Source organism: Pelodiscus sinensis, chromosome 7 (assembly GCF_052426305.1).
Source record: "Pelodiscus sinensis isolate ZL-2025 chromosome 7, ASM5242630v1, whole genome shotgun sequence".
Lineage (NCBI taxonomy): Eukaryota > Metazoa > Chordata > Testudines > Trionychidae > Pelodiscus > Pelodiscus sinensis.
The window spans coordinates 1,096,922-1,123,388 of NC_143058.1; the positions used below are offsets into that span (position 1 = coordinate 1,096,922).

A 26,467-nucleotide genomic window follows, 5' to 3' on the forward strand; every position below is an offset into this window, starting at 1 on the left:
GCGAGGCTGGGGGGAGGGGCTGCTAGGGGGATGGGGGATGGGCTGGAGGGAGGGGCTGCTGGGGGGCTGGGGGCGGGGCTGGAGGGAGGGGCTGCTGGGGGGCTGGGGGGCGGGGCTGGAGGGAGGGGCTGCTAGGGGGATGGGGGATGGGCTGGAGGGAGGGGCTGCTGGGGTCTGGGGGTGGGGCTGGAGGGAGGGGCTGCGGAGGGATGGGGGGATGGGCTGGAGGGAGGGGCTGCTAGGGGGATGGGGGATGGGCTGGAGGGAGGGGCTGCTGTGGTCTGGGGGTGGGGCTGGAGGGAGGGGCTGCGGAGGGATGGGGGGATGGGCTGGAGGGAGGGGCTGCGGAGGGATGGGGGGATGGGCTGGAGGGAGGGGCTGCTGGGGGGATGGCCTGGAGGGAAGGGCTGCTGGGGGAATGGGCTGGAGGGAGGGGCTGCTGGGGGGCTGGGGGGCGGGGCTGGAGGGAGGGGCTGCTGGGGGGCAAGGCTGGGGGGAGGGGCTGCTGGGGGTTGGGGGGCGGGGCTGGAGGGAGGGGCTGCTGAGGGGTTGGGGGGCGTTGCTGGAGGGAGGGGGGGATCATAAGAACGGCCAGACGGGGTCAGAGCAAAGGCCCATCCAGCCCAGTGTCCTGTCTGCCCACAGTGGCCAGGGCCAGGTGCCCCAGAGGGAGGGGACACAGCAGATCATCCTCATGTGATCCCTCTCCCGTCATCCATTTCCAGACAGAGGCCAGGGACACCGTCCCTACCCAGCCTGGCTAACAGTCACTGATGGACCCAACCTCCATGAATCTACCTAGCTCTTTTTGGAAGTCCTGGTATTCACAATATCCTCAGGCGAGGAGTTCCACAGGTTAACTATGTGCTGAGTGAAGAAAAACTTCCTTTGGTTTGTTTTAAACCTGCTGCCTGTTCATTTCATTGGGTGGCCCCTAGGTCTTAGGTTGTGGGAATAAGTAAATAACTTTTCCTTGGTCACTTTTCCCACACCACTCATGATTTTATAGCCCTCTGTCACATCCCCCTCAGTCTCCTCTTTTCTAAGCTGAAAAGTCCCCGTCTCTTTAACCTCTCTTCGTATGGGACCCGTCCAAACCCCTCCGCATTGTAGTTGCCCTTTTCTGAACCTTTTCCAAGGCCAGTGTATCTTTTCTGAGCTGAGGCGACCACGTCTGTGCGCAGGATTCCAGGTGTGGGCGTCCCGCGGTTCTAGAGAGATAAGAAATAAGATATTTTCTGTCTTATCTTCTATCCCTTTTGAAATGTGCAGCCCCCTTTCTCCTGCCTGGGCCACGTGGGAGCAGGTCACACTCCCAGGTGAGTGCCCCGGGGTGGTGGTGTTAGTCGGGGATTCCCTCTCCACCCCCTGGCTCCTACAGAAGATACAAGGGCCGTGCCTCCACCTGGCTGGCCCTGGACACACGTATGGTGCCTTGGGAGCCGCAGGAATCTGGACCTCACCCGGGACAACCATTCCAAACAGTGTCCGTCTCCTCGGCCACACAGAACGAACCCGCCCTGCTTCACAACAGACGGAAAGTGAACAAGCCAGTTCACAAAGCAGCGGGCAGGAAGGGGACGTGTGTGGCTGGATCTGCTCTCCTGCTTGTCCCACCCGGCGCCCGCCCTGCTCCGGAGTCAGAGTTCCCCACACGTGCCGGCGTGGACGCGCTTGGAGGGCTGCAGCTGGAGTGGAGTCGGCTCTGGGCCGGTCCTGCGAGTGCCAGCTGCAAAAATCCCTCTGCCACTGGAGCAGCCCCACCAAATGCCGGCAGCTCCGGTTCCCTGGGCTGCTCACTCGGCCTCCCTTTGGGCCAGGGCAGTCTGTTCTCCGAGGTCCGTCCCAGGCAGCACTTTCCCAAACGCCCAGTGTGAGGGCGCGCGGGGGACCCCGACCCTGCACCCCACCCGCAGCCAAACGTGGCTCCGCCGGCCAGGAGAGCAGGGGGTTCATTGGTTCTCAGGGGCACGGCGCAGCGCAGGATCACATTAGCGCAGACACGGCGAGCAGGAGCCGTATTCCTCTCGGGCCCCCTTAACTCCCTTCCTGCTCCCTGTCTCCTTCATCTTCCCCCGCCCAGACTGACCCACCCCCCAGCAACTGGTCCCTCAGCCCCCAGGCGGCCCCGCCCCTCACTTTGTTCAGGTCCCACCCCCTAGCCGGGTGTCAGGCGGCTGGGCCATGCCCTCAGGGACCACCCCCCGCTGGGTCACTCACCCCCCAGAGCCTCTGCAGAGTCGGGGGTCACCCAGCCCAGCACGGACAGGCAGACACACAAGGTTACACAGTAGACGTCACCCCCAGTTACTCAGAGTCACCTCCTGGGCAGGTTTGTGTCACCCCTCTCAGCCACAGGCACAGCCAGAGTCTCTCCCCTCCAGAGACAATCAGCAGCCCCTGAAGCAGTCTGCTAGGTCCAACCCCGCAGGCTCAGTCCCAGGCTATAGCTGCAACACAACAGGCTCCACACCAGCCTGGCTCCTCTGTCCCCAGAATGGAGAGCCCCTCTCCCAACATGCCCAGACAAGCCCCACTTCCCCGTTACCTCAAGGGCTCATGGGAGTTGTTGTCTCTAGGGCTAGATTGCAGCACACAGGATCCTCCCAGAAAACGTCAGAGGCCCCTTTAGTAAGGGGACGAGCAATGTTTCCGAACAGTCTGTTCGCTTTTCTGGCTGCTGCTGCGCACAGAGCGGATGTTTGCAGAGAACTCTCCACAGTGGCGCCAAGATCTCTCGCTCGAGTAGCCGGAGCCAGATTAGTCCCCATCACATCGCATGTCTCGTTGGGACTATTCTTTCCAATGCGCGTTACTTGACATTTAGCCACATTCCATTTCATTGGCCAGTTTGTAGCCCAGTCACTCAGTTTGGTGAGATCCTTTTGGAGCTCGTCCCAGTCTGCTTTGGTCTGAACCGTCTCGAGCAGTTTGGGATCATCCCTGTTTCCCCCTTTCTCCAGGTCATTAATAAATAAGTTGAATAGGACGGTCCCAGGACAGACCCTTGGGGGACCCCACTGGTCACCTCTCTCCTCTCGGAAAACTGACCATTGATTCCTCCCCTTTGTTTCCTGCCTTTTAACCAGTTCTCAGTCCATGTGTGGCTCTTCCTTGAGGTTGGGCTGGAGAGAGGGAGCTGCTGGGGGGATGGGAGGGGGCAGGGGGCAGGCAGAGCCCCCCTGGCTGCAGGGAGACACAGATGTGCCAGGCTGTGAGGGGGAACAGGGGGGACCAGGCTGTGGCGCAGTGGGGGGCTGTCTGCTCTGTGACCCGGGGCCCCCTGCGCTGGGATGGGAGATTCTCACTGACTCTCCCAATGTGGATTCACCCAGACACCCAGGCTCAGCTGCCCAGGGAGAGACAAAGGGAGGGGGGCGGAGACCAGCACCTGGCTCGGGGGCAGGGCTGGGGGGGGGCAGGGGCTGTCTGGGAAGCATGGAGAGAACAGGCTAGGCTGGGGCCCTGGGGCGATGGGCCCTAACCCAAGGGTCTGGGGCATCCTGGCCCTGCCCCCGGTAGCCACGTCCCGTCTGTGCTGGGCTGTGTCCTGGAGGAGCAATAAACCCCCGGGACCGTACAGGCCACGTGTGGGCGTGACCTGAGAGCCGGTGACACCCGCCCGGCCAGGGGGAGGGGGAGGGCCCCTGGAGCGCAGGGGCTGCAGCGAAGGAGCTGCGAGAAGCAGGCGCCGGCGTGCCCAGGCGGGCCAGGCTGAGCTGGGCACAGCTGCTGCTTCCCCGTCACTGCGGCTCGGGGGCACTGCCAGGCCCCCCCGCTGGCTGGCAGGCGGCCAGGTGGCCGCACCTGGCGGGGAGAATGGCTGCAAACGAGGGGGAGGAGCCGGCGCAGCGGCCAGGACGCGAGTGGCAGCAGGAGCGATGAGGCTAATATTGCGCAGCCATCTGGTGGGCACGGCGCCCGGGGCAGCGCCACTCAGCAGCGCCAGGGCCCCACGGAGACCCAGCCCAGCCCCAGAGCTGCTCCAGGCAGGTGCCCATCCTGGGGGCTCAGGGCTCCCTGTCGGCCAGACCCCTAGTCCCAGGCGGAAGGAAGGACCAATCCCAGGCCTGGCTCCAGGGAGCCCAGGGAACAGGCAGCCGGCGCCCAGCTGTCCTGCCAGGGGCGGAGCCAACTTGTCCTGCAGCCTCCCCCCACGGCCCAGCTCTGCCCGGCCCATGGCCCCTCTGCCCCAGCGCCTGGCTCTGACGGGACCCGAGCAGGGGAGCGGCCCAAGGGGCTGGCGCAGCTGCCTGGCACCTGCAGGTCAGAGCGCGGCCACCTCACTTGGGTCTCCTGCGCACCGAGTGGAGCCGCACAGCGAATTGAGGGCCATCCCAGCCACAAGCCACGCCCCTCCTGGCCACGAGCCCTGCTCAGCCACAAACCCCGCCCCTCCCAGCCATGAACCCCGCCCCTCCTGACCACAAGCCCTGCTCAGCCACGAGCCCCGCCCCTCCTGACCACGAGCCCTGCTCAGCCACGAGCCCCGCCCCTCCCAGCCACGAGCCACGCCCCTCCTGGCCACGAGCCCTGCTCAGCCATGAGCCCCGCCCCTCCCAGCCACGAGCCACGCCCCTCCTGGCCACGAGCCCTGCTCAGCCATGAGCCCCACCCCTCCCAGCCACGAGCCACGCCCCTCCTGGCCACGAGCCCCACCCCTCCCGGCAATGAGCCCCACCTCTCCTGACCACAAGCCCTGCTCAGCCATGAGCCACGCCCCTCCTGGCCACCAGCCCTGCTCAGCCACGAGCCCCGCCCCACCCAGCCACGAGCCACGCCCCACCCAGCCACGAGCCACGCCCCACCCAGCCACGAGCCCCGCCCCACCCAGCCACGAGCCACGCCCCTCCTGGCCACGAGCCCCACCCCTCCCGGCAATGAGCCCCACCTCTCCTGACCACAAGCCCTGCTCAGCCATGAGCCCCGCCCCTCCCAGCCACGAGCCACGCCCCTCCTGGCCACCAGCCCTGCTCAGCCACGAGCCCCGCCCCTCCCAGCCACGAGCCACGCCCCTCCTGGCCACGAGCCCCACCCCTCCCAGCAACGAGCCCCACCCCTCCTGACCACGAGCCCTGCTCAGCCATGAGCCCCGCCCCTCCCAGCCACGAGCCACGCCCCTCCTGGCCACGAGCCCTGCTCAGCCACGAGCCCCGCCCCTCCTGGCCACGAGTCCCACCCCTCCCGGCCATGAGCCCCACCCCTCCCGGCCACGAGTCCTACCCCTCCCGGCCACGAGCCCTGCTCAGCCATGAGCCCTGCCCGGTCTGAACATGAGCCCCGCGCCACCGGAACACAAGCCCCGCCCCAGTAGTGGGGTAGCTGCTCCTTGTGACAAGGGCAGAGCATCACTGGGAAGACCTCAGTCCAGTCTGAGAGTGGGGGCTGGAGCCCAGGGCCCCAGTGTTGGGGAGGAACGGTTGAGGGGAGCAGGGGCTGCACGGGGTGGGAGAGGGGAGGAAGGGGCTGCACAGGGCGGGGAAGGGGAGGGTAGGGGAGGGGAGGGGAGAGGAGCGGGGGCTGCACGGGGCAGGGGAGGGGAGGGGAGGGGAGAGGAGCAGGGGCTGCACGGGGTGGGAGAGGGGAGGCAGGGGCTGCACGGGGCAGGTGAGGGGAGGGGAGGGGAGAGGAGCAGGGGCTGCACGGGGCAGGTGAGGGGAGGGGAGGGGAGAGGAGCAGGGGCTGCACGGGGTGGGAGAGGGGAGGAAGGGGCTGCACGGGGCGGGGAAGGGGAGGGGAGGGGAGGCAGGGGCTGCACGGGGTGGGTGAGGGGAGAGGAGGGGAGGGGAGCAGGGGCTGCATGGGGCGGGGGAGGGGAGGGGAGCAGGGGCTGCACGGGGCTGGTGAGAGGAGGGGAGAGGAGCAGGGGCTGCACGGGGCAGGGGAGGGGAGGGGAGAGGCGCAGGGGCTGCACGGGGCAGGGGAGGGGAGGGGAGAGGAGCAGGGGCTGCACGGGGCGGGGGAGGGGAGGGGAGAGGAGCAGGGACTGCACGGGGCGGGGGAGGGGAGGGGAGCAGGGGCTGCACGGGGCGGGGGAGGGGAGGGGAGCAGGGGCTGCACGGGGCGGGGGAGGGGAGAGGAGCAGGGGCTGCACGGGGCGGGGGAGGGGAGGGGAGCAGGGGCTGCACGGGGTGGGGGAGGGGAGGGCACACGAGGAGGGGCCATTGGTGGATGGGGAGCGTGGGGGGAGCCCTAGGGCGGAGGGGGGGAGGCCACACAGGGATCTCTGAATGTCACTTCTGTGCCCTCTGCCCCACCAGCTCTGCCCCTTTGCCCCGCCCCTCGGCGCAGAGCCCGCCCCCAGCAGGGGCGCCAGGCCGGACAGACCGAGTGCCCTGCCCCCGGGTCACCCGCCTGCCCGAGCTGCTCCTCCAGCCCAGCCCCCGCCCTGCGGCCCCTAACCACAGCCCCTCCGCCTGCCCCACAGCACGTGGGGCACCCGCCTGCCCCTGCCCCGGGGCCCCACAGCACGGCTCTAACCCCAGCAGTGACTACGGGAGCCAACTCCCAGCCTAGCTCCCGCTGCGGCCCCGAGCCGGAAACGGCCGGTGGGGCCCCCAGCTCCCGCTGCCGGCCGAGGGGGGGTCTGCAGCCCCCTCCCAAATGCCCCCCACTGCAGCCAGGAGCCCTTCAGCTCAGACCCACGCGCCCTGCCCCCAGCCAGAGGGCCCCAGGAGCCCTTTGAATTGGACCCACGCGCCCCCCCCCCGGGGCCAGAGGGTCCTAGGAACGGTTCAGCTCGGCCCCACACGGCCCCCCCGAGCCAGAGGGTCCTAGGAACAGTTCAGCTCAGCCCCCACACGCCCCCCCCCAGCCAGAGGGCCCCTGGAACGGTTCAGCTCGGCCCCACACGGCCCCCCCCAGCCAGAGGGTCCTAGGAACGGTTCAGCTCGGCCCCACACGGCCCCCCCCAGCCAGAGGGTCCCAGGAACGGTTCAGCTCGGCCCCACACGGCCCCCCCAGCCAGAGGGTCCTAGGAACGGTTCAGCTCGGCCCCACACGGCCCCCCCAGCCAGAGGGCCCCAGGAACGGTTCAGCTCGGCCCCACACGGCCCCCCCAGTCAGAGGGTCCCAGGAACGGTTCAGCTCGGCCCCACACGCCCCCCCCAGCCAGAGGGTCCCAGGAACGGTTCAGCTCGGCCCCACACGGCCCCCCCAGCCAGAGGGTCCTAGGAACGGTTCAGCTCGGCCCCACACAGCCCCCCCAGTCAGAGGGTCCCAGGAACGGTTCAGCTCGGCCCCACACGCCCCCCCCAGCCAGAGGGTCCCAGGAACGGTTCAGCTCGACCCCACACGGCCCCCCCCAGTCAGAGGGTCCCAGGAATGGTTCAGCTCGGCCCCACACGGCCCCCCCAGTCAGAGGGTCCCAGGAACGGTTCAGCTCGGCCCCACACGGCCCCCCCAGTCAGAGGGTCCCAGGAACGGTTCAGCTCGGCCCCACACGGCCCCCCCAGCCAGAGGGCCCCAGGAACGGTTCAGCTCGGCCCCACACGGCCCCCCCAGTCAGAGGGTCCCAGGAACGGTTCAGCTCGGCCCCACACGGCCCCCCCAGCCAGAGGGTCCTAGGAACGGTTCAGCTCGGCCCCACACGGCCCCCCCAGCCAGAGGGTCCTAGGAACGGTTCAGCTCGGCCCCACACGGCCCCCCCAGTCAGAGGGTCCCAGGAACGGTTCAGCTCGGCCCCACACGGCCCCCCCCAGTCAGAGGGTCCCAGGAACGGTTCAGCTCGGCCCCACACGGCCCCCCCAGTCAGAGGGTCCCAGGAACGGTTCAGCTCGGCCCCACACGGCCCCCCCAGTCAGAGGGTCCCAGAAACGGTTCAGCTCGGCCCCACACGCCCCCCCCAGCCAGAGGGTCCTAGGAACGGTTCAGCTCGACCCCACACGGCCCCCCCCAGTCAGAGGGTCCCAGGAACGGTTCAGCTCGACCCCACACGGCCCCCCCAGCCAGAGGGTCCTAGGAACGGTTCAGCTCGACCCCACACGGCCCCCCCAGCCAGAGGGTCCTAGGAACGGTTCAGCTCGGCCCCACACGGCCCCCCCAGTCAGAGGGTCCCAGGAACGGTTCAGCTCGGCCCCACACGCCCCCCCCAGCCAGAGGGTCCTAGGAACGGTTCAGCTCGGCCCCACACGGCCCCCCCCAGCCAGAGGGTCCCAGGAACGGTTCAGCTCGGCCCCACACGGCCCCCCCAGTCAGAGGGTCCCAGGAACGGTTCAGCTCGGCCCCACACGCCCCCCCCAGCCAGAGGGTCCTAGGAACGGTTCAGCTCGGCCCCACACGCCCCCCCCAGCCAGAGGGTCCCAGGAACGGTTCAGCTCGGCCCCACGCGCCCCCCCCAGCCAGAGGGTCCTAGGAACGGTTCAGCTCGGCCCCACGCGCCCCCCCCAGCCAGAGGGTCCCAGGAACGGTTCAGCTCGGCCCCACGCGCCCCCCCCAGCCAGAGGGTCCCAGGAACGGTTCAGCTCGACCCCACACGGCCCCCCCCAGTCAGAGGGTCCCAGGAACGGTTCAGCTCGGCCCCACGCGCCCCCCCCAGCCAGAGGGTCCTAGGAACGGTTCAGCTCGGCCCCACACGGCCCCCCCCAGCCAGAGGGTCCTAGGAACGGTTCAGCTCGGCCCCACACGGCCCCCCCCAGCCAGAGGGTCCTAGGAACGGTTCAGCTCGGCCCCACACGGCCCCCCCCAGCCAGAGGGTCCTAGGAACGGTTCAGCTCGGCCCCACACGGCCCCCCCCAGCCAGAGGGTCCCAGGAACGGTTCAGCTCGGCCCCACACGGCCCCCCCCAGCCAGAGGGTCCCAGGAACGGTTCAGCTCGGCCCCACACGGCCCCCCCCAGCCAGAGGGTCCTAGGAACGGTTCAGCTCGGCCCCACACGCCCCCCCCAGCCAGAGGGTCCTAGGAACGGTTCAGCTCGGCCCCACACGGCCCCCCCCAGCCAGAGGGTCCTAGGAACGGTTCAGCTCGGCCCCACACGCCCCCCCCAGCCAGAGGGTCCTAGGAACGGTTCAGCTCGGCCCCACACGGCCCCCCCAGCCAGAGGGTCCCAGGAACGGTTCAGCTCAACCCCACACGGCCCCCCCAGTCAGAGGGTCCCAGGAACGGTTCAGCTCGGCCCCACACGGCCCCCCCAGCCAAAGGGTCCTAGGAACGGTTCAGCTCGGCCCCACACGGCCCCCCCAGTCAGAGGGTCCCAGGAACGGTTCAGCTCGGCCCCACACGCCCCCCCCAGCCAGAGGGTCCTAGGAACGGTTCAGCTCGGCCCCACACGGCCCCCCCCAGCCAGAGGGTCCCAGGAACGGTTCAGCTCGACCCCACACGGCCCCCCCCAGCCAGAGGGTCCTAGGAACGGTTCAGCTCGACCCCACACGGCCCCCCCCAGCCAGAGGGTCCTAGGAACGGTTCAGCTCAGCCCCACACGCCCCCCCCAGCCAGAGGGTCCTAGGAACGGTTCAGCTCGGCCCCACACGGCCCCCCCCAGTCAGAGGGTCCCAGGAACGGTTCAGCTCAACCCCACACGGCCCCCCCAGTCAGAGGGTCCCAGGAACGGTTCAGCTCAGCCCCACACGGCCCCCCCAGTCAGAGGGTCCCAGGAACGGTTCAGCTCGACCCCACACGGCCCCCCCAGTCAGAGGGTCCCAGGAACGGTTCAGCTCGGCCCCACACGGCCCCCCCAGCCAGAGGGCCCCAGGAGCCCTTTGAATTGGACCCACGCGCCCCCCCGAGCCAGAGGGTCCTAGGAACGGTTCAGCTCGACCCCACACGGCCCCCCCCAGCCAGAGGGTCCTAGGAACGGTTCAGCTCGACCCCATACGGCCCCCCCAGTCAGAGGGTCCTAGGAACGGTTCAGCTCGACCCCACACGGCCCCCCCCAGCCAGAGGGTCCTAGGAACGGTTCAGCTCGGCCCCACACGGCCCCCCCCAGCCAGAGGGTCCTAGGAACGGTTCAGCTCGACCCCACACGGCCCCCCCCAGCCAGAGGGTCCCAGGAACGGTTCAGCTCGACCCCACACGGCCCCCCCCAGCCAGAGGGTCCTAGGAACGGTTCAGCTCGACCCCACACGGCCCCCCCCAGCCAGAGGGTCCTAGGAACGGTTCAGCTCGGCCCCACACGCCCCCCCCAGCCAGAGGGTCCTAGGAACGGTTCAGCTCGGCCCCACACGGCCCCCCCCAGTCAGAGGGTCCCAGGAACGGTTCAGCTCAACCCCACACGGCCCCCCCAGTCAGAGGGTCCCAGGAACGGTTCAGCTCAGCCCCACACGGCCCCCCCAGTCAGAGGGTCCCAGGAACGGTTCAGCTCGACCCCACACGGCCCCCCCAGTCAGAGGGTCCCAGGAACGGTTCAGCTCGGCCCCACACGGCCCCCCCAGCCAGAGGGCCCCAGGAGCCCTTTGAATTGGACCCACGCGCCCCCCCGAGCCAGAGGGTCCTAGGAACGGTTCAGCTCGACCCCACACGGCCCCCCCCAGCCAGAGGGTCCTAGGAACGGTTCAGCTCGACCCCATACGGCCCCCCCAGTCAGAGGGTCCTAGGAACGGTTCAGCTCGACCCCACACGGCCCCCCCCAGCCAGAGGGTCCTAGGAACGGTTCAGCTCGGCCCCACACGGCCCCCCCCAGCCAGAGGGTCCTAGGAACGGTTCAGCTCGACCCCACACGGCCCCCCCCAGCCAGAGGGTCCTAGGAACGGTTCAGCTCGACCCCACACGGCCCCCCCCAGCCAGAGGGTCCTAGGAACGGTTCAGCTCGGCCCCACACGCCCCCCCCAGCCAGAGGGTCCTAGGAATGGTTCAGCTCGGCCCCACACGGCCCCCCCCAGCCAGAGGGTCCCAGGAACGGTTCAGCTCAACCCCACACGGCCCCCCCAGTCAGAGGGTCCCAGGAACGGTTCAGCTCAGCCCCACACGGCCCCCCCAGTCAGAGGGTCCCAGGAACGGTTCAGCTCGACCCCACACGGCCCCCCCAGTCAGAGGGTCCCAGGAACAGTTCAGCTCGGCCCCACACGGCCCCCCCAGCCAGAGGGTCCTAGGAACGGTTCAGCTCGGCCCCACAAGGCCCCCCCCAGCCAGAGGGTCCCAGGAACGGTTCAGCTCGGCCCCACACGCCCCCCCCCAGCCAGAGGGCCCCAGGAACGGTTCAGCTCGGCCCCACACGCCCCCCCCCAGCCAGAGGGTCCCAGGAACGGTTCAGCTCGGCCCCACACGGCCCCCCCCAGCCAGAGGGTCCCAGGAACGGTTCAGCTCAGCCCCACACGGCCCCCCCAGCCAGAGGGTCCCAGGAACGGTTCAGCTCGGCCCCACACGCCCCCCCAGCCAGAGGGCCCCAGGAACGGTTCAGCTCGGCCCCACACGCCCCCCCCAGCCAGAGGGTCCCAGGAACGGTTCAGCTCGGCCCCACACGCCCCCCCCCAGCCAGAGGGTCCCAGGAACGGTTCAGCTCGGCCCCACACGGCCCCCCCCAGCCAGAGGGTCCCAGGAACGGTTCAGCTCGGCCCCACACGGCCCCCCCCAGCCAGAGGGTCCCAGGAACGGTTCAGCTCGGCCCCACACGCCCCCCCCAGCCAGAGGGCCCCAGGAACGGTTCAGCTCGGCCCCACACGCCCCCCCCCAGCCAGAGGGTCCCAGGAACAGTTCAGCTCTGCCCCACACGTGTCCCCCCTGGCCGGAGGGCCCCAGGAATGGTTCAGCTCGGCCCCACACCCCCCCCCCCCCAGCCAGAGGGCCCCAGGAACGGTTCAGCTCGGCCCCACACGTGTCCCCCCCCCCCCCCGGCCGGAGGGCGCGGCCGCACTCACGGTCTGGAAGTCGCTGGCGTTGCAGGCCTCGCTGTCGAACTTGCAGCTCAGCAGCATGTGCCCGGGGTCCAGCCGGTGGCCCGCGCGCCCGTAGAGCTCCCGCAGGTCGAAGGGCCGGTGCTGCTCCTCCGCGCTGGGCGCCAGCCTCCCGGCCAGCAGCTGCTGCCCCTCGGGCGCCAGTGGCTGCTGCCTGCTGTCCAGCAGCCCCAGCAGCTCCCCGGCCCAGAGCAGGTCATGGCTGGAGAGCTGGGAGAGGCGGGCCGGGTTGAGGGGGCAGAGGGTGACGGCGGGGAAGGGGATGCGGGGCACCGTCTCCTCCTCCAGCTGCGTGTTGTGCGGGTACTGGCGGTAGAGGTGGACGCGCTCGGCGTAGGTGTGCAGCAGCAGGGCCAGCGAGCCCAGGAAGGCCACTGTCCACAGCAGGTGCCGGCCCTCGTAGGGCCCGTGCGCGAAGATGTGCCGGATGCCGTGGAGCGTGGAGCGGCTGGCGAACTGCTCCAGGCTGGGGGGGCAGGGCTGGGGGGCTGGCGGGGCGGCCGGCTCCACCCGGTAGGAGCCGCAGGCCGGGCGCAGGGCTGGGCAGCTCTGCAGGTGATGCCCTGTGCCCAGTCTGGGGGTGTTCCGGTGCTGGGCGGGCATCCCGCAGGGCCCCTCTGCCCACATGGCCACGGCACGGCAGGACCCTCGCCCGGCCCCTCTCCACGGCGCGGCGAGCGCGGCTGCCCTGGGCGCGGCAGGACTCTCGCTCAGCCCCTCTGCAGGGAGTGGCTGGAGGCAGCCCAGCGTTAGCGGCCGGCCCCCCGGGAGCCGCTGGCGGGAAGCAGGCTAAGTGCTCAGACCGCAGAGGCGCTCAGCTCTCCACGTGGCCCGGAACCGCCTGGCAGGGCAGGGAAACGCAGGCTGGGCCCACAGGCACCTCAGTGCTCCTCTGCCAAGCAGCAGCCCCTGCGCTTTGGGCCAGCAGGCTGGGGGGAGGCCGCCCGGACGCCCCACTCTCTGCAGCACAGAAAGTGGGGGATGGCCAGGACGGGTCCCAGGATGGCGGGTGGGTAGGCGCAGGGCGGGTCCTGGGGCTGGGGGGGGGGGGACGGCCAGGGCGGGTCCCAGGATGGCGGGTGGGTAGGCGCAGGGCGGGTCCTGGGGCTGGGGGGGGGGGACGGCCAGGGCGGGTCCCAGGATGGCGGGTGGGTAGGCGCAGGGCGGGTCCCGGGGCTGGGGGGGGGGACGGCCAGGGCGGGTCCCAGGATGGCGGGTGGGTAGGCGCAGGGCGGGTCCTGGGACTGGGGGGGGACGGCCAGGGCGGGTCCTGGGGTTGGGGGGGGGGGACGGCCAGGGCGGGTCCCAGGATGGCGGGTGGGTAGGCGCAGGGCAGGTCCTGGGGCTGGGGGGGGGGGGGACGGCCAGGGCGGGTCCCAGGATGGCGGGTGGGTAGGCACAGGGCGGGTCCTGGGGCTGGGGGGGGGGGGGACGGCCAGGGCGGGTCCCAGGATGGCAGGTGGGTAGGTGCAGGGCGGGTCCTGGGGATGGGGGGGGACGGCCAGGGTGGGTCCTGGGGTTGGGGGGGACGGCCAGGGCGGGTCCCAGGATGGCGGGTGGGTAGGCGCAGGGCGGGTCCTGGGGCTGGGGGGGGGACGGCCAGGGCGGGTCCCAGGATGGCGGGTGGGTAGGCGCAGGGCGGGTCCTGGGGCTGGGGGGGGACGGCCAGGGCGGGTCCCAGGATGGCGGGTGGGTAGGCGCAGGGCGGGTCCCGGGGCTGGGGGGGGGGACGGCCAGGGCGGGTCCCAGGATGGCGGGTGGGTAGGCGCAGGGCGGGTCCCGGGGCTGGGGGGGGGACGGCCAGGGCGGGTCCCAGGATGGCGGGTGGGTAGGCACAGGGCGGGTCCTGGGGCTGGGGGTGGACGGCCAGGGCGGGTCCCAGGATGGCAGGTGGGTAGGCACAGGGCGGGTCCTGGGGCTGGGGGGGGACGGCCAGGGCGGGTCCCAGGATGGCGGGTGGGTAGGCGCAGGGCGGGTCCCAGGATGGCGGGTGGGTAGGCGCAGGGCGGGTCCCGGGGCTGGGGAGGGGGACGGCCAGGGCGGGTCCCAGGATGGCGGGTGGGTAGGCGCAGGGCGGGTCCTGGGGCTGGGGGGGACCAGTTTGTTCTCTCACCCCTCAGCCCTGCCGGCTACAGAGAACGGCTCCGCTCCGGGAATCTCCCCGTCTCCTCAGCACACGTCACCTCCCTTCCCCACGAGCCCGTCGGCCCGGGTGCCCCGCCAGCTCCCCCAGCACCCGGCCCTGCTCGGGGTGCACGTCCAAGAAGTTGCTGTGACGTCGGCTCTTCACACTCGCCTTGGCTGCCCTGCCGGCACCCGGGAGCAGCCGCTCCATGTTCCTGCCTGTTTTCCTCAGTAGGCCCCGGCCTCCCCCTCGGGACGGTCCATTTCCCCCGCTCGCCGGCCCTCTGCCGCTCTGGGGCGGACTTTGGGGCCTCGTTCTGCTCCTGTTCAAAAGTGGGTGGATGAGACATTGGAGCCTCCATGCGGCATGTGCTCCAGGCTTCCTTGCACCGTGGAGGCGTTTCACTGTGCCCATCCCTTTCGTCTCCATGCAGGGACTCGGGGGTGCCTCAGTTTCCCCGGGCACTGCGGCACTGGGGAGGCAGGTTCAGTCTCTCCCGTCCCGAGGCCCAGGGCACAGCAGAGAGCACTGGCCAGGGATGCAGGACACACATGGGGGCGGGGCGGCCTGGCACCAGTGGCGGGTGGGAGTTAGTGTTCGGCTGACTCAGGGCGGGGGAGTCCAGCTGGCTTGGGGGGCTGGGCAGGCTCTGGGCCCCTTTCCCCAGGCTGGGCTGTGCTGGGTCCCTGGGAGCCAATGAGCCGTCTGCTCTCCAGCCAGCTGGGAGTCCCCTCTGGCTGGGGGGGCGCAGGGCCGGGAGCTCCCCCGTGACGGCGGGTTGGGGTCCCCCGTCTCCTGCACCCCGAAATGGCACAAACAGACTGCACCGGCCAGTGGAATTGAGGGTGGTTTATTGCTCCTCCAGCACAGCACAGCACAGCACAGATGTAATCTGGTCACAGAGCTGGGCTAGGATGCCTCAGGCCCCCTTGAGATGGGGGAGACTGGGCCCCTAAATTCCAGCCCCTTCCCCTAAGCTCTCCTCCATCCTCTCAGACAGCCAGCAACCAACTAACCCTCTTCCAGCCCTGCCCCCAAGCCAGGGCAGCATCCACCTTCCTTTGTTCCTCTCCATGGGGGGTGTCTGGCCACTGGTTCAACCAGTTTGGCCTTACCTCTGCCTAGTGAGGTTTTCCCTGCTGGGTCTTGCTCCAGACAGCAGGGGTCACCACATCCCAGCAAGTACCCCCACTACGTCACAGTTCTCCCCCTCCGAGAGCGAACTGAGCAGGGTCATTCCGCTCGTGACCTAGGGAAGTTCGGGTCCTCTGCGTGGGAACCCGCCCTGGGGACATGGGTGCTCCCCTTGACTCAGGCCGGCCGTGGCGAGGACCCACATGAGCTGGCTTCCCTCTGTCCACTCGCCACCCCGCTCCAGGGCGACTGGCACAGGCCTGTCCTCGGGGGTCACACCCACCCTTCCGCTGGCCTTGATCTCTGGCCAGGGTCTCTCGGGCCGGGGCCATGAGCCCAGCGAGCCTTCTCTGGACAGCCAGGGCAGCTCCCACCTCCGACGCTCCATCCAGGGAGGTCTTCCCCTCCCATAACTCTCTCAGCAAGCCCAGAGGGTCTATCTGGGGTAGAAACCCCCAAGCCGCTTTCCTACTGTCTTGGGCCTTCCCGCCCCTCTGGCAGGAGTCACAGGACCGGCAGTACCGCTGCACGGCTGTAAAGATTCCCGGCCAATAGAAGTGCTGGAGCAGCCTCAGCCGGGTGCTCCGGATCCCCCGGTGGCCCCCAACGGGGACGTCGTGGGCCAAATACAGCAGCTTGAAGCGATACTTTTGGGGGACGACCAGCTGCCGCGGGACCCCCCATGCCCTCGCCTTCCTGGGGGGAAGCCATTCCCGGAACAGGAGTCCCTGCTCCCGCAGGAATCTCTCCTGGCCACCTCTCCCCCGGGGCTGAGCTGCACGGAGGCCAGCCTGGTCCCTCAGCCTCTGCAAGGAGGGGTCTGCCTGCACCTCAGCCTGGAATTCAGCTGCTGAGGCAGGGAGCGGGACCTGTCCCCCACCTCTGCCTAGGTCCGGAGTCCCAGCCTGGCTGGACCCCGTGTCCACTGGGATGGGACCCTGAGGCTGCTGCCAGGAGTCCTTCCCTGGACCCACGTTGTCAGCCCCCTGCTGGCTCTGGCTCCGGGTAGTGACTAGAGCCCGCTGGGATTCATGGGGCCACTCCTCTAGGTCATTCCCCATCAGCACCTCGGTGGGCAAGTGCGGGTGCACCCCCACTTCCTTGAGGCCTTCCTTGGCCCCCCATTTCAGATGCACCCTGGCTACAGGCACCTTAAACGGGGACCCGTCTATGCCCTTCAGGGTCAGCTGGGTGTGGGGTAGTATCCGCTCTGGGGCCACTATGTCGGATCGGGCCAGAGTCACCTCCGCCCCCGTGTCCCAGAAGCCCGTCACCTTCCTACCATCCACCTCCAGGGGTATGAGGCACTCGCTCCGCAGGGGCCGTCCTGCCCCCACCCGGTACACGGAGAAATCCGCCTCCTGAGAATCAGACCTCCCAGGGGAGGTGCACTGAGCATCCTTCCCCTCTCACACCCGGACCGGCTCTCCGTGAACTCATCCGCCAGCCTCCCGGCCTCCTGGGGGTTCTCTGGTCTCCGGTCCTTGAGCCACAGCCTCAGTTTGGGTGGGCACGCTTCACAGAACTGCTCCATCAGGACCAGCTTGAGCAGCTCCTCTGCAGTCTGGGCTCCGACTCCAGACACCCACTTGCGGCAGTATTGCACCAGGCGGGAGGCCAGGTCCACATAGGTCTCCCGTGGCCCTTTCTGTACCCCCCGGAACTTCTTCCTGTACATCTCGGGGGTCAGCCCGAACTTGTGCAGCAGGGCCTCCTTGACTCGGTTGTAATCCCCTGGCTGTAGGTCCTCCAGCTGACTGAGCACTCCGGCCACCTCCTGGCTCAGTGCGGGGATGAGCTCCTGCAGCCAGTCAGCTGGGGGGACCCGTTGCAGTCCACAGGCCCTCTCAAAGGCACTGAGGAACCCGTCTATGTCGCCCACGTCCTTCAATTGGGCCACCACGAGCCTCTCCAAGCGTCTGGCAGTCCTGGGACCCTGGAGCCCATCCGCACTTGGCGCAGCCGGTGCCCCGCTGGTTCTCCGCTCTGCCATGGCCAGCTCATGCTGTCGCTGCCTCTCTCGATCTTGGCGCTCCTTCTCTCGATCTTGGCGCTCCCTCTCTCGATCCTCCACTTCCAATTCCTTGATCCGCAGCTGGATCTCCAGCCGCCGCAGCTCCGCTGGGCTGGCCCCTGCCCTAGATGGGCTACGGCTTGCAGGCCTCCCGGGAGATGCTGTCTCATCTCTCCGGTGGGTTCCAGCGCTCCTCCCCCTCTCTGAGCCTGACACACTCTCAGGGGGGGTCTGGCTGCTTCCCCTGGGGACAAGATCCTGGCCCTGTGGCTGGTCATTCTCTTCCAGCTGGGCAATCAGCTGGGCCTTGGTTGCTTTCCGCACAGGCAAGCCCCTCTCTCTGCACAGCCCCACCAGCTCTGCCCTCAGGAGTCGGGCGTAGGCCATCTGCCCGCTGGGCCCCTCGGTGCAGACTCACCAGTCTAGGGCTGCAGCACCCCACGATTCCCAGGAACCGCTTCGCTCTGTCTCCAGCACGCCTGGCTCCAGGGCTCTTGCTTCTACTGCGCCTTGTTGCTTGCCGCTGGGAGCTTCATCCACGGGGTGCAGTGCATCCCACTCCTGACACCAGTGTGACGGCGCGTTGGGGTCCCCCGTCTCCTGCACCCCAAAATGGCACAAACAGACTGTACCAGCCAGTGGAATTGAGGGTGGTTTATTGCTCCTCCAGCACAGCACAGCACAGATGTAATCTGGTCACAGAGCTGGGCTAGGATGCCTCAGGCCCCCTTGAGATGGGGGAGACTGGGCCCCTAAATTCCAGCCCCTTCCCCTAAGCTCTCCTCCATCCTCTCAGACAGCCAGCAACCAACTAACCCTCTTCCAGCCCTGCCCCCCAGCCAGGGCAGCATCCACCTTCCTTTGTTCCTCTCCATGGGGGGTGTCTGGCCACTGGTTCAACAAGTTTGGCCTTACCTCTGCCTAGTGAGGTTTTCCCTGCTGGGTCTTGCTCCAGACAGCAGGGGTCACCACAGCCCAGCAATTACCCCCACTACGTCACACTCCCCCACCTCATGACACACGCGAGGGGAGGGTCTCACAGGCAGCCCTGAGCGAGGGCCAGGCTGGATCACTCGCCCCAGCCCAGCCAGGGCACCGGGGACTTGGCCTGGGCTCAGTCAGGGCCAGGGGCATTGGAAGCAGGGGCCAGTGGGGGTGGGGCAGAGGGCAGCTGTGGAGTCAGTCGGGGGGGGGGATTGGACAGGGGGCCGGGGACAGCTGGGGGGGGATTGGACAGGGGGCCGGGGACAGCTGGGGGTCAGTCAGGGGGGGAATTGGACGGGGGGCCAGGGACAGCTGGGGGGGGATTGGACAGGGGGTCGGGGACAGCTGGGAGTCAGTCGCGGGGGATTGGCCGGGGGCCGGGGACAGCCGGGGGTCAGTCGGGGGGGATTGGCTGGAGGGCCGGGGACAGCTGGGGCTCAGTCGTGGGGGATTGGACGGGGGCTGGGGACAGCCGGGGGTCAGTCGGGGGGGTTAGACGGGGGGCCGGGGCTCAGTCGCGGGGGATTGGACGGGGGCCGGGGACAGCCGGGGGTCAGTCGGGGGGGGTTGGACGGGGGGCTGGGGACAGCCGGGGGTCAGTCGGGGGGGATTGGACGGGGGGCTGGGGACAGCCGGGGGTCAGTCGGGGGGGGTTGGACGGGGGGCTGGGGACAGCCGGAGGGCCAGGCACAGCCGGGGGTCAGTCAGGAGCAGTGGGGGTCAGCCGGGCCAGGGGTCGGGGCAGAGGCCGACTCCTCCTTCCAGCTCCCACCGGCCATGCTCTGACATCCGCTCCGGGGTCGGCGATCCCGGTGACACGGGCGCAGCCTGGCAGCCTGCCAGGTGCGACACCGGCTTAGTGCTGCCTCCTACAAACGAGCGGTTAATTATCATAATCTGGTAATTGAGAAAAATCTAATTACGCGTAGCTAATGGATTTAGATCTGTGCAGGGACCAGGCCCTGGGCCCGCCTGGTGCCGGTGCTGCCACGGGGGCCCTGCAGACGCCGCCTGGCGCTGGGGCCCAGGACTCCGGTGTCGGAGCCGACCCAGGGCGGGGCGCGGCGCTTGGGCCGTGGGGCAGGCGGCGGCGCCGGGCAGGGTGTGCTGGGGGCACAGGCCTGGGCCTCCGTCCGTGCACCACGAACCCACCAGTCTAACACCCCGGGGGCAGGGCTTCCGTGGCAGCGGCTCAGCAGCTCTCTGCTGGAGCCCCCGTCCCGCCACCCGCCCTGAAGGAGCCCGGAGGAGCTGGGCTACTCCCCTTTATAGCTGGGCCCCAGTTGGAGCATGCCCAGTGGGGCCGTGGGGCGTGGTCTGGGCCTAACGCGAGATTAACCCTCTCAGGACCAGTGCAGGGCCGATGTGCCCATCGCAGGACTGGCTGGGTCCATGGACCATAGAGCAGTGACCGACCCGACCCCAATGTCGCCCCTTAGCGCCCGGCCTGGCTTCTCCCACCGGGCTTTGCTGGAGACAAGCAGGAAACCCCTCGAGGAGCTTTTCTCACTCTGCACAGCAGCATGTGCAGCTCCACAGCCAGCCACAGCGCAGGAGCCCACTGATGGGGTGCAGGGCTGTGGGGCAGTGTCTGTGGAGAGGGGGGCTCCGGGGGTGCGGGGCTGTGGGGCAGTGTCTGCGGCGAGGGGGGCTTCGGGGGTGCAGGGCTGTGGGGCAGTGTCTGCGGCGAGGGGGGCTCCGGGGGTGCGGGCAGACACAGGACCCCTGCGGGGCCGGGCGCAGGGCGTGGAGCCGGTGCCAGAGCAGGGACAGGACCGGCTGGGTCAGCACCAGCGCGCTGCCTCGCAAGGGGAGACACCGGAGCGGCCCCCCCGTCTTCGAGCCGCCCCCCCGGCCCGAGCCCTCGACCCAGCGACCCGGGCGGAGGAGACGGCTCGGCAGGTCGCCAGGAGGAGCGCGGCGCCGAACACGGGGCCGGGGCCGGGGCCAGGCGGGTGCAAGGGCAGGACATGGAGCCGCGTGCGTCTCAGCGGCTGGACAAGGGCGGGGCAGAGGATCCGGGGGGCGGAGCTTGGCGGGCTCAGCGCTCTGGGGGAGGTGGCGCCTCTCGAAAGCGGCTTTGCTGTGATTGGTGTGTCATCGCCCCCGCCCAGAGCCCCCCCGAGCCCCGCCCCGAGCCCCGCCCTGAGCCCCAAAGCCCCGCCCAGAGCCCTCGAGCCCTGCCCTGAGCCCCCAAGCCCCACCCAAGCCCCACCTCGAGCCCCGCCCTGAGCCCCCAAGCCCCGCCCCGAGCCCCGCCCTGAGCCCCAAAGCCCCGCCCAGAGCCCTCGAGCCCTGCCCTGAGCCCCCAAGCCCCACCCAAGCCCCACCTCGAGCCCCGCCCTGAGCCCCCAAGCCCCGCCCCGAGCCCTGTCCTGAGCCCCAGAGCCCCGCCCAGAGCCCCGCCCTGAGCCCCACAGCCCCGCCCTGAGCCCCCGAGCCCCGCCCTGAGCCCCCGAGCCCCGCCCTGAGCCCCGCCCTGAGCCCCCAAGTCCCGCCACAAGCCCCACCTCGAGTCCCGCCCTGAGTCCCCGAGCCCCGCCCAGAGCCCCGCCCAGAGCCCCCAGAGCCCCGCCCCGAGCCCGCTGACTCCTAGCCTACTGCAGCCGCCCGAGTGCCCCGGGGCTGGCTTGGCTCCTGGCAACAGGGCTACCAGCTGGTGCTGCATCAACATCCCTGCAGCCCGGAGGGGGGGGACACTGCTTGAGGGGGCTGGGGGGAGGTGCTGATCAGTGGGGCTGGGGAAGGGGAGGAGCTAATCGAGGTCATTAATGAAAACGTTAAACGAGATGCGCCAGGGAGCTACCTGCAGCGCCCCCGGGCAGTGCGACCCGCCCCGGAGAGCAGGGCCTCCCGGGATCCCGGGGGATGGGTTTGCTGCCCAGCACAGTGGCCTGGCCCCGGGCCCACAGGGAGAAGCCCCGGCCAGCCCCACAGGGCAGGGGAGCCCAGAGGCTGTGGGGCCGGAGGGGGCAGGCGGAGGTGCCAGGCTGGCTCTGGCTCCATGGCTATTGTGGGCAGCACACGCCCAGTGCGGGGGCTGATGCCTGGGGCTCTGGGTTCAGCCAGCTGGGCACAGGCAGAGCACGGCTGGCAGGGAGCCTGCAGCCTCGGAGGGAAGCCCTGGAGGCGTCTGAGCCGCCGTGGCGCTCTGGCGAGGTGCCAGGCAGCCGGCTGACTCTGCCCGAGCCCACGAGGCCAGAGCCGGATTTCCCCAGCTGTGTCGTGCGGCGCAGACACCCCCAGGCTGCTCGGGCGAAGGCATCCGGTGTCGGCGTGAAACCCGGCCCCCCACGCAGCGCCGCCTGGCACCTCGCCCGCCGGGCTGGCGAGCCCCCGAGTGCCCTGCCCCCGACGAGCCGTGCCAGCCCTTCCCGGCGGGGGGGGACAGGACGGGCGCGCTGGCTGCTGCCCTGCCTGCGGGTGACACGGAGCCCGGGCAGCTCCCCCCGACAGGACGCCCCGGCCAGCTCGGAGGGTGGGCAGGGCACGGTGCCCCCGCTGTCCTGAGTGGGGATGGGGCTGTGACGATGCGTCGGGGCCCCCCACTCTGCACCCCGCCCGCAGCCAGAGGGGACCCCACTGCCCTGGGGCTCTGCCCGGGTCTCTCTGGGCGGGCCTGTGAGCCCAGCGAGCCTTTCCCGGAAAGCCAGGGCGTCCCCCACCCCCGACGCTCCGTCCAGGCAGGTCTCCCCCTCCCGTAACTCTCTCAGCAAGCCCGGGGGGCCCTTCCCCTCTGCACCCTGGCTCTGTCGGGAGAGCCTGGCAGACCCTCGGGGAGCCTCCCTGTGCAGACAGCAGGGGGGCAGGGACTCGCCCCAGTCCTGTGGGTGCTGGTGCATAAAGGCCTCCAGCATCCGCTTCAGGGTCCCCTGGAACCTCCCCACCAGCCCGCTGGGCCGGGAGTGATACCCTGGGGCCCAGGTGAGCTGGGCCCCGTGCGTCCCCCACAAGCCCTGGAGCGGGGCCGACATGAGCATCTTCCTGCACGTCTGGGGGGCAGCTCGAACGTGTGCAGCAGGGTCTGTTTGACCCGTTCGTAGTCGCCTGGCTGGCCCCTCCAGCCGGCTGAGCCCCCTGCGGCCTCCTGATCCAGCAAGGGGGGGAGGTGTCCCAGCCGGCCGGCCGGGGATCTGGTGCAGTTCACAGGCTCGCTCAAAGGAGCTGAGAGACCGTCCATGTCCCCCACGTCTTTACATCGGGCCAACACGAGCTTCTCCAAGCGACTGGCCGCCCCGGGCACCCTGGGGCCCTCCCCACTCAGCACAGCCGGGGGCCCTCCCCACTCACCGCAGCCGAGGCCCCTCTCCACTCACCGCAGCCGGGGGCCTCCCCACTCACCGCAGCCGGGGGCCTCCCCACTCAGCACAGCCGGGGGCCCTCCCCACTCACCGCAGCCGGGGGCCCTCCCCACTCACCGCAGCCGAGGCCCCTCCCCACTCACCGCAGCCGGGGGCCTCCCCACTCACCACAGCCGGGGGCCCTCCCCACTCAGCACAGCCGGGGGCCCTCCCCACTCACCGCAGCCGAGGCCCCTCCCCACTCACCGCAGCCGGGGGCCCTCCCCACTCACCGCAGCCGGGGGCCTCCCCACTCACCGCAGCCGGGGGCCCTCCCCACTCACCACAGCCGGGGGCCTCCCCACTCAGCACAGCCGGGGGCCCTCCCCACTCACCGCAGCCGGGGGCTCTCCCCACTCACCGCAGCCGGGGCCCTCCCCACTCAGCACAGCCGGGGGCCCTCCCCACTCACCACAGCCGGGGCCCTCCCCACTCACCGCAGCCGGGGGCCCTCTGTGATGGTGCGTTGGGGGTTCCCCGTCTCCTGCACCCCGAAATGGCATGAACAGACTTCACCAGCCAGTGGAATTGAGGGTGGTTTATTGTTCCTCCAGCACAGCGCAGCACAGATGTAATCTGGTTACAGGAACTGGGGCTAAGAGGCCTCAGTGCCCCCCCTTGAGATAGGGGAGTCCCAGCCCCCTCCCCAGCTCCTTATCCTCTGCCTTCCAGATAGGAACTAACCACCTCTCCTCCAGCCCTGCCCCCAGCCAGGGCAGCATCCACCTTCCTTTGTTTCTCCCCATGGGGGGCCGCAGGTCAGACAGGTTTTTGAGTCACCTTTGCATAATGAGGCTTTCCCTGCTGGGTCTTGCTCCAGACAGCAGGGGTCACCACAGCCCAGCAAGTACCCCCACTACGTCACAGTTCTCCCCCCTCCGAGAGCGAACTGAGCAGGGTCACTCCGCTCGTGACCTAGGGAAGTTCGGGCCCCCCCACAGGACAGCGCGTCGGCGATGATGTTGGCGCTCCCCTTGACGTGGATCACTTCCATGTCGCAGTCCTGCAGGAGCAGGCTCCACCGCAGCAGCTTGGCGTTCGTCCCTTTCATCTGGGGCAGCCAGGTCAGGGGGCAGTGGTCGGTGAACACCGTGAAACGCCGGCCAAACAGGTACGGCTGCAGCTTTTGCAGGGCCCACACCATGGCCAGGCATTCCCTCTCTACGGTCGCGTAGCTCCGCTCCCGGGGCAGCAGCTTCCTGCTCAGGTACACGATGGGGTGACGTTCCCCTTTCTCGTCCGCCTGCATCAGCCCCGCCCCCAGCCCGGTGTCCGAGGCGTCAGTAAACACGATAAAGGGCTTGTCGAAGTCTGGGTTTACCAGCACTGGGGCCTTGGCCAGGGCTCCCTTCAGTGCACAGAGAGCCCTCTGGCACTGCTCCGTCCAGACCACCCTGTCGGGCCTCCCCTTCCTGCACAGCTCTGTGATCGGGGCAGCGATGGAGCTGAAGTTGGGCACAAACCTCCGGTAGTACCCCGCCATCCCAATGAAAGCCTGGACCTGCTTCTTGGTCTGGGGCACAGGCCAGTCCCGGATGGCCTCCACTTTGGCCGGCTCTGGCTTCAAGCAGCCGCTCCCCACCTTATGGCCCAGGTAGGACACTTCGGCCATTCCAACCTTGCACTTCCCAGCCTTTACGGTCAGCCCAGCCTCCCTCAGCCGATCCAGTACCTGGCTGACCTGGGCCACGTGGTCCTCCCAGGACTGGCTGAAGACGCAGATGTCATCGATGTACGCTAGGGCACAGTTCTCCATTCCCCTCAGCAGCTGGTCCACCAGGCGCTGGAAGGTGGCCGGCGCCCCTTTGAGGCCAAAGGGTAGGACCAGGAACTCATAGAGCCCCAGCGGCGTGATGAAAGCCGATTTCAGTCTGGCCTCCTGGTCTAGCGGCACCTGCCAGTAGCCCTTGGTGAGGTCCAGGGTGGTGAGATAGCGAGCTCCCCCCAGCTTGTCCAGGAGCTCGTCGGGCCTTGGCATCGGGTAGGCGTCGGACACCGTGATGGCGTTGAGCTTCCGGTAGTCCACGCAGAACCGGATCGACCCGTCCTTCTTGGGAACCAGCACCACGGGAGAGGCCCAGGGGCTGGAGGATGGCTGGATCACCCCCAGGGCCAACATGTCCTGGACCTCTCTCTCCAGGTCCTGGGCTGTTTTCCCTGTGACTCTGAATGGGGAGCAGCGCACCGGGGGGTGAGTGCCCGTCTGCACCCGGTGGACAGCCAGGTTGGTGAGACCAGGCTTGTCGGAGAACAGCTGCTGGTGGGAGCGCAGCACCTCCCGGATCTCGGCCTGCTGGGCCGGGGTGAGCTGGTCCGAGAGGGAAATTGACTCCAGCGAAGAGTCCTCTTCGGTCCCAGGGAACAGGCCCACCAGGGGATCCTCCCCCTGCTCCTCCCAGGGCTTACACACGGCCAGCACCAAGTTCTCCCTGTCCCAGTACGGCTTCATCATGTTAACATGATATACCCGCTGGCCGCGCGTCCGGCCCGTCAGCTCCACCACGTAGTTCACCTCGTTCAGCTGCTTAACCACCTTGAAGGGGCCGTCCCAGGCGGCTTGCAGCTTGTTCTTCCGCACGGGGATCAGGACCATCACCTGGTCCCCGGTAGCGTAGGCGCGGGCCCGTGCATTGCGGTCGTACCAGACCTTCTGCTTCCTCTGGGCCCTGCTCAGGTTCTCTCTGGCCAGGCCCATGAGCTCGGCAAGTCTTTCCCGGAATGTCAGGACGTATTCCACGACCGGCTCACCCTCCGGGGAGACCTTCCCCTCCCACTCGTCTTTCAGTAAGTCCAGGGGGCCCCTCACTCGCCTCCCATATAACAGCTCGAACGGCGAGAACCCCGTGGACTCCTGGGGCACTTCCCTGCATGCAAACAGCAGGTGGGGTAGGTACTTGTCCCAGTCCTGCGGGTGTTTGTGCATAAAGGTCCGTAGCATCTGCTTCAGAGTCCCATTGAACCTCTCCACCAACCCGTTGGTCTGGGGGTGATACGCCGAGGCCCAGGTGTGTTGCACCCCACTCTTCTCCCACAAGCACCGGAGCAGGGCCGACATGAAGTTGGATCCCTGGTCCGTGAGAACCTCCTGGGGAAACCCCACCCTGCTGAAAATGGTCAGCAGTGCGTCTGCCACCGTGTCTGCCTCGATGGAGGGCAGGGCCACGGCCTCGGGGTAGCGGGTGGCGAAGTCCACCACCACCAGGATGTATTTCTTCCCTGTCCGGGTCGCTCTGTTGAAGGGCCCCACAATATCCATCGCCACCTTCTGGAAAGGCTCCTCTATGATGGGCAGGGGTCTCAATGCAGCTTTCCTCCTGTCTTGGGCCTTCCCCACTCGCTGGCAGGAGTCGCAGGACCGGCAGTACCGCTGGACAGCTGCAAACATCCCCGGCCAGTAGAAGTTCTGGAGCAGCCTCAGCCGCGTGCGCCGGATCCCCTGGTGTCCCGAGAACGGGATGTCATGGGCCAGGTGTAGCAGCTTGCGGCGATACCTTTGGGGAACCACCAGCTGCCGCTGGAGCCCCCACTTGCCTACCGTCCCGGGGGAAAGCCATTCCCGGTACAGAAATCCCCTCTCCCACCGGAACTTCTCCTGGCAATCTCCTCCTAGGGGTTGAGCGGCACCCAGGTCAGCCCGGTCCCTCAGGGCCTGCAGGGAGGGATCCGCTCGCACCTCCGCCTGGAATTCAGCGGCTGGGGCTGGGACAGGGCCGTGGTTCCCCCCACTGCCTAGGTCCAAATCTAGGTCTGCTGGGACGGGGCCCTGGGCCCCCTGTTGGGGAACCTCCTCGAGTTCCGGGCCGCAAGCCCCTCGCTTGCTCTGGCTACGGGTGGTGACCAGCGTCCTGTGGGGTCCGTCTGGCCACTCCTCTAGGTCACCCCCCATTAGCACGTCGGTGGGCAAGTGCGGGTGCACCCCCACTTCCTTGGGGCCCTCCTTGGCCTCCCATTTCAGATGCACCCTGGCTACGGGTACCTTAAAGGGGGTGCCGCCTATGCCCCTCAGTGTCAGCTGAGTGTCGGGTAGCATACGGTCTGGGGCCAC

At 69.0% G+C, this 26,467-nt stretch overlaps 1 protein-coding gene across 1 annotated transcript; it reads right to left on the reverse strand.

The window, feature by feature from the left end:
* Positions 1-519: 519 nt before the first annotated feature.
* LOC149524027 (uncharacterized) lies at positions 520-26,467 on the reverse strand. The gene is made up of 2 exons (XM_089779585.1): positions 22,860-26,467; positions 520-1,211 (listed from the first exon to the last, which is right to left on the reverse strand). Exon 1 carries the CDS (start codon positions 26,450-26,452, stop codon positions 23,279-23,281), a length of 3,174 nt encoding a protein of 1,057 aa, XP_089635711.1. The 5' UTR covers positions 26,453-26,467; the 3' UTR covers positions 520-1,211; positions 22,860-23,278.

Excerpts from the sequence above, each read along its gene's own strand:
- LOC149524027 (XM_089779585.1), bottom strand. The coding sequence starts at position 26,452 with ATGCTACCCGACACTCAGCTGACACTGAGGGGCATAGGCGGCACCCCC.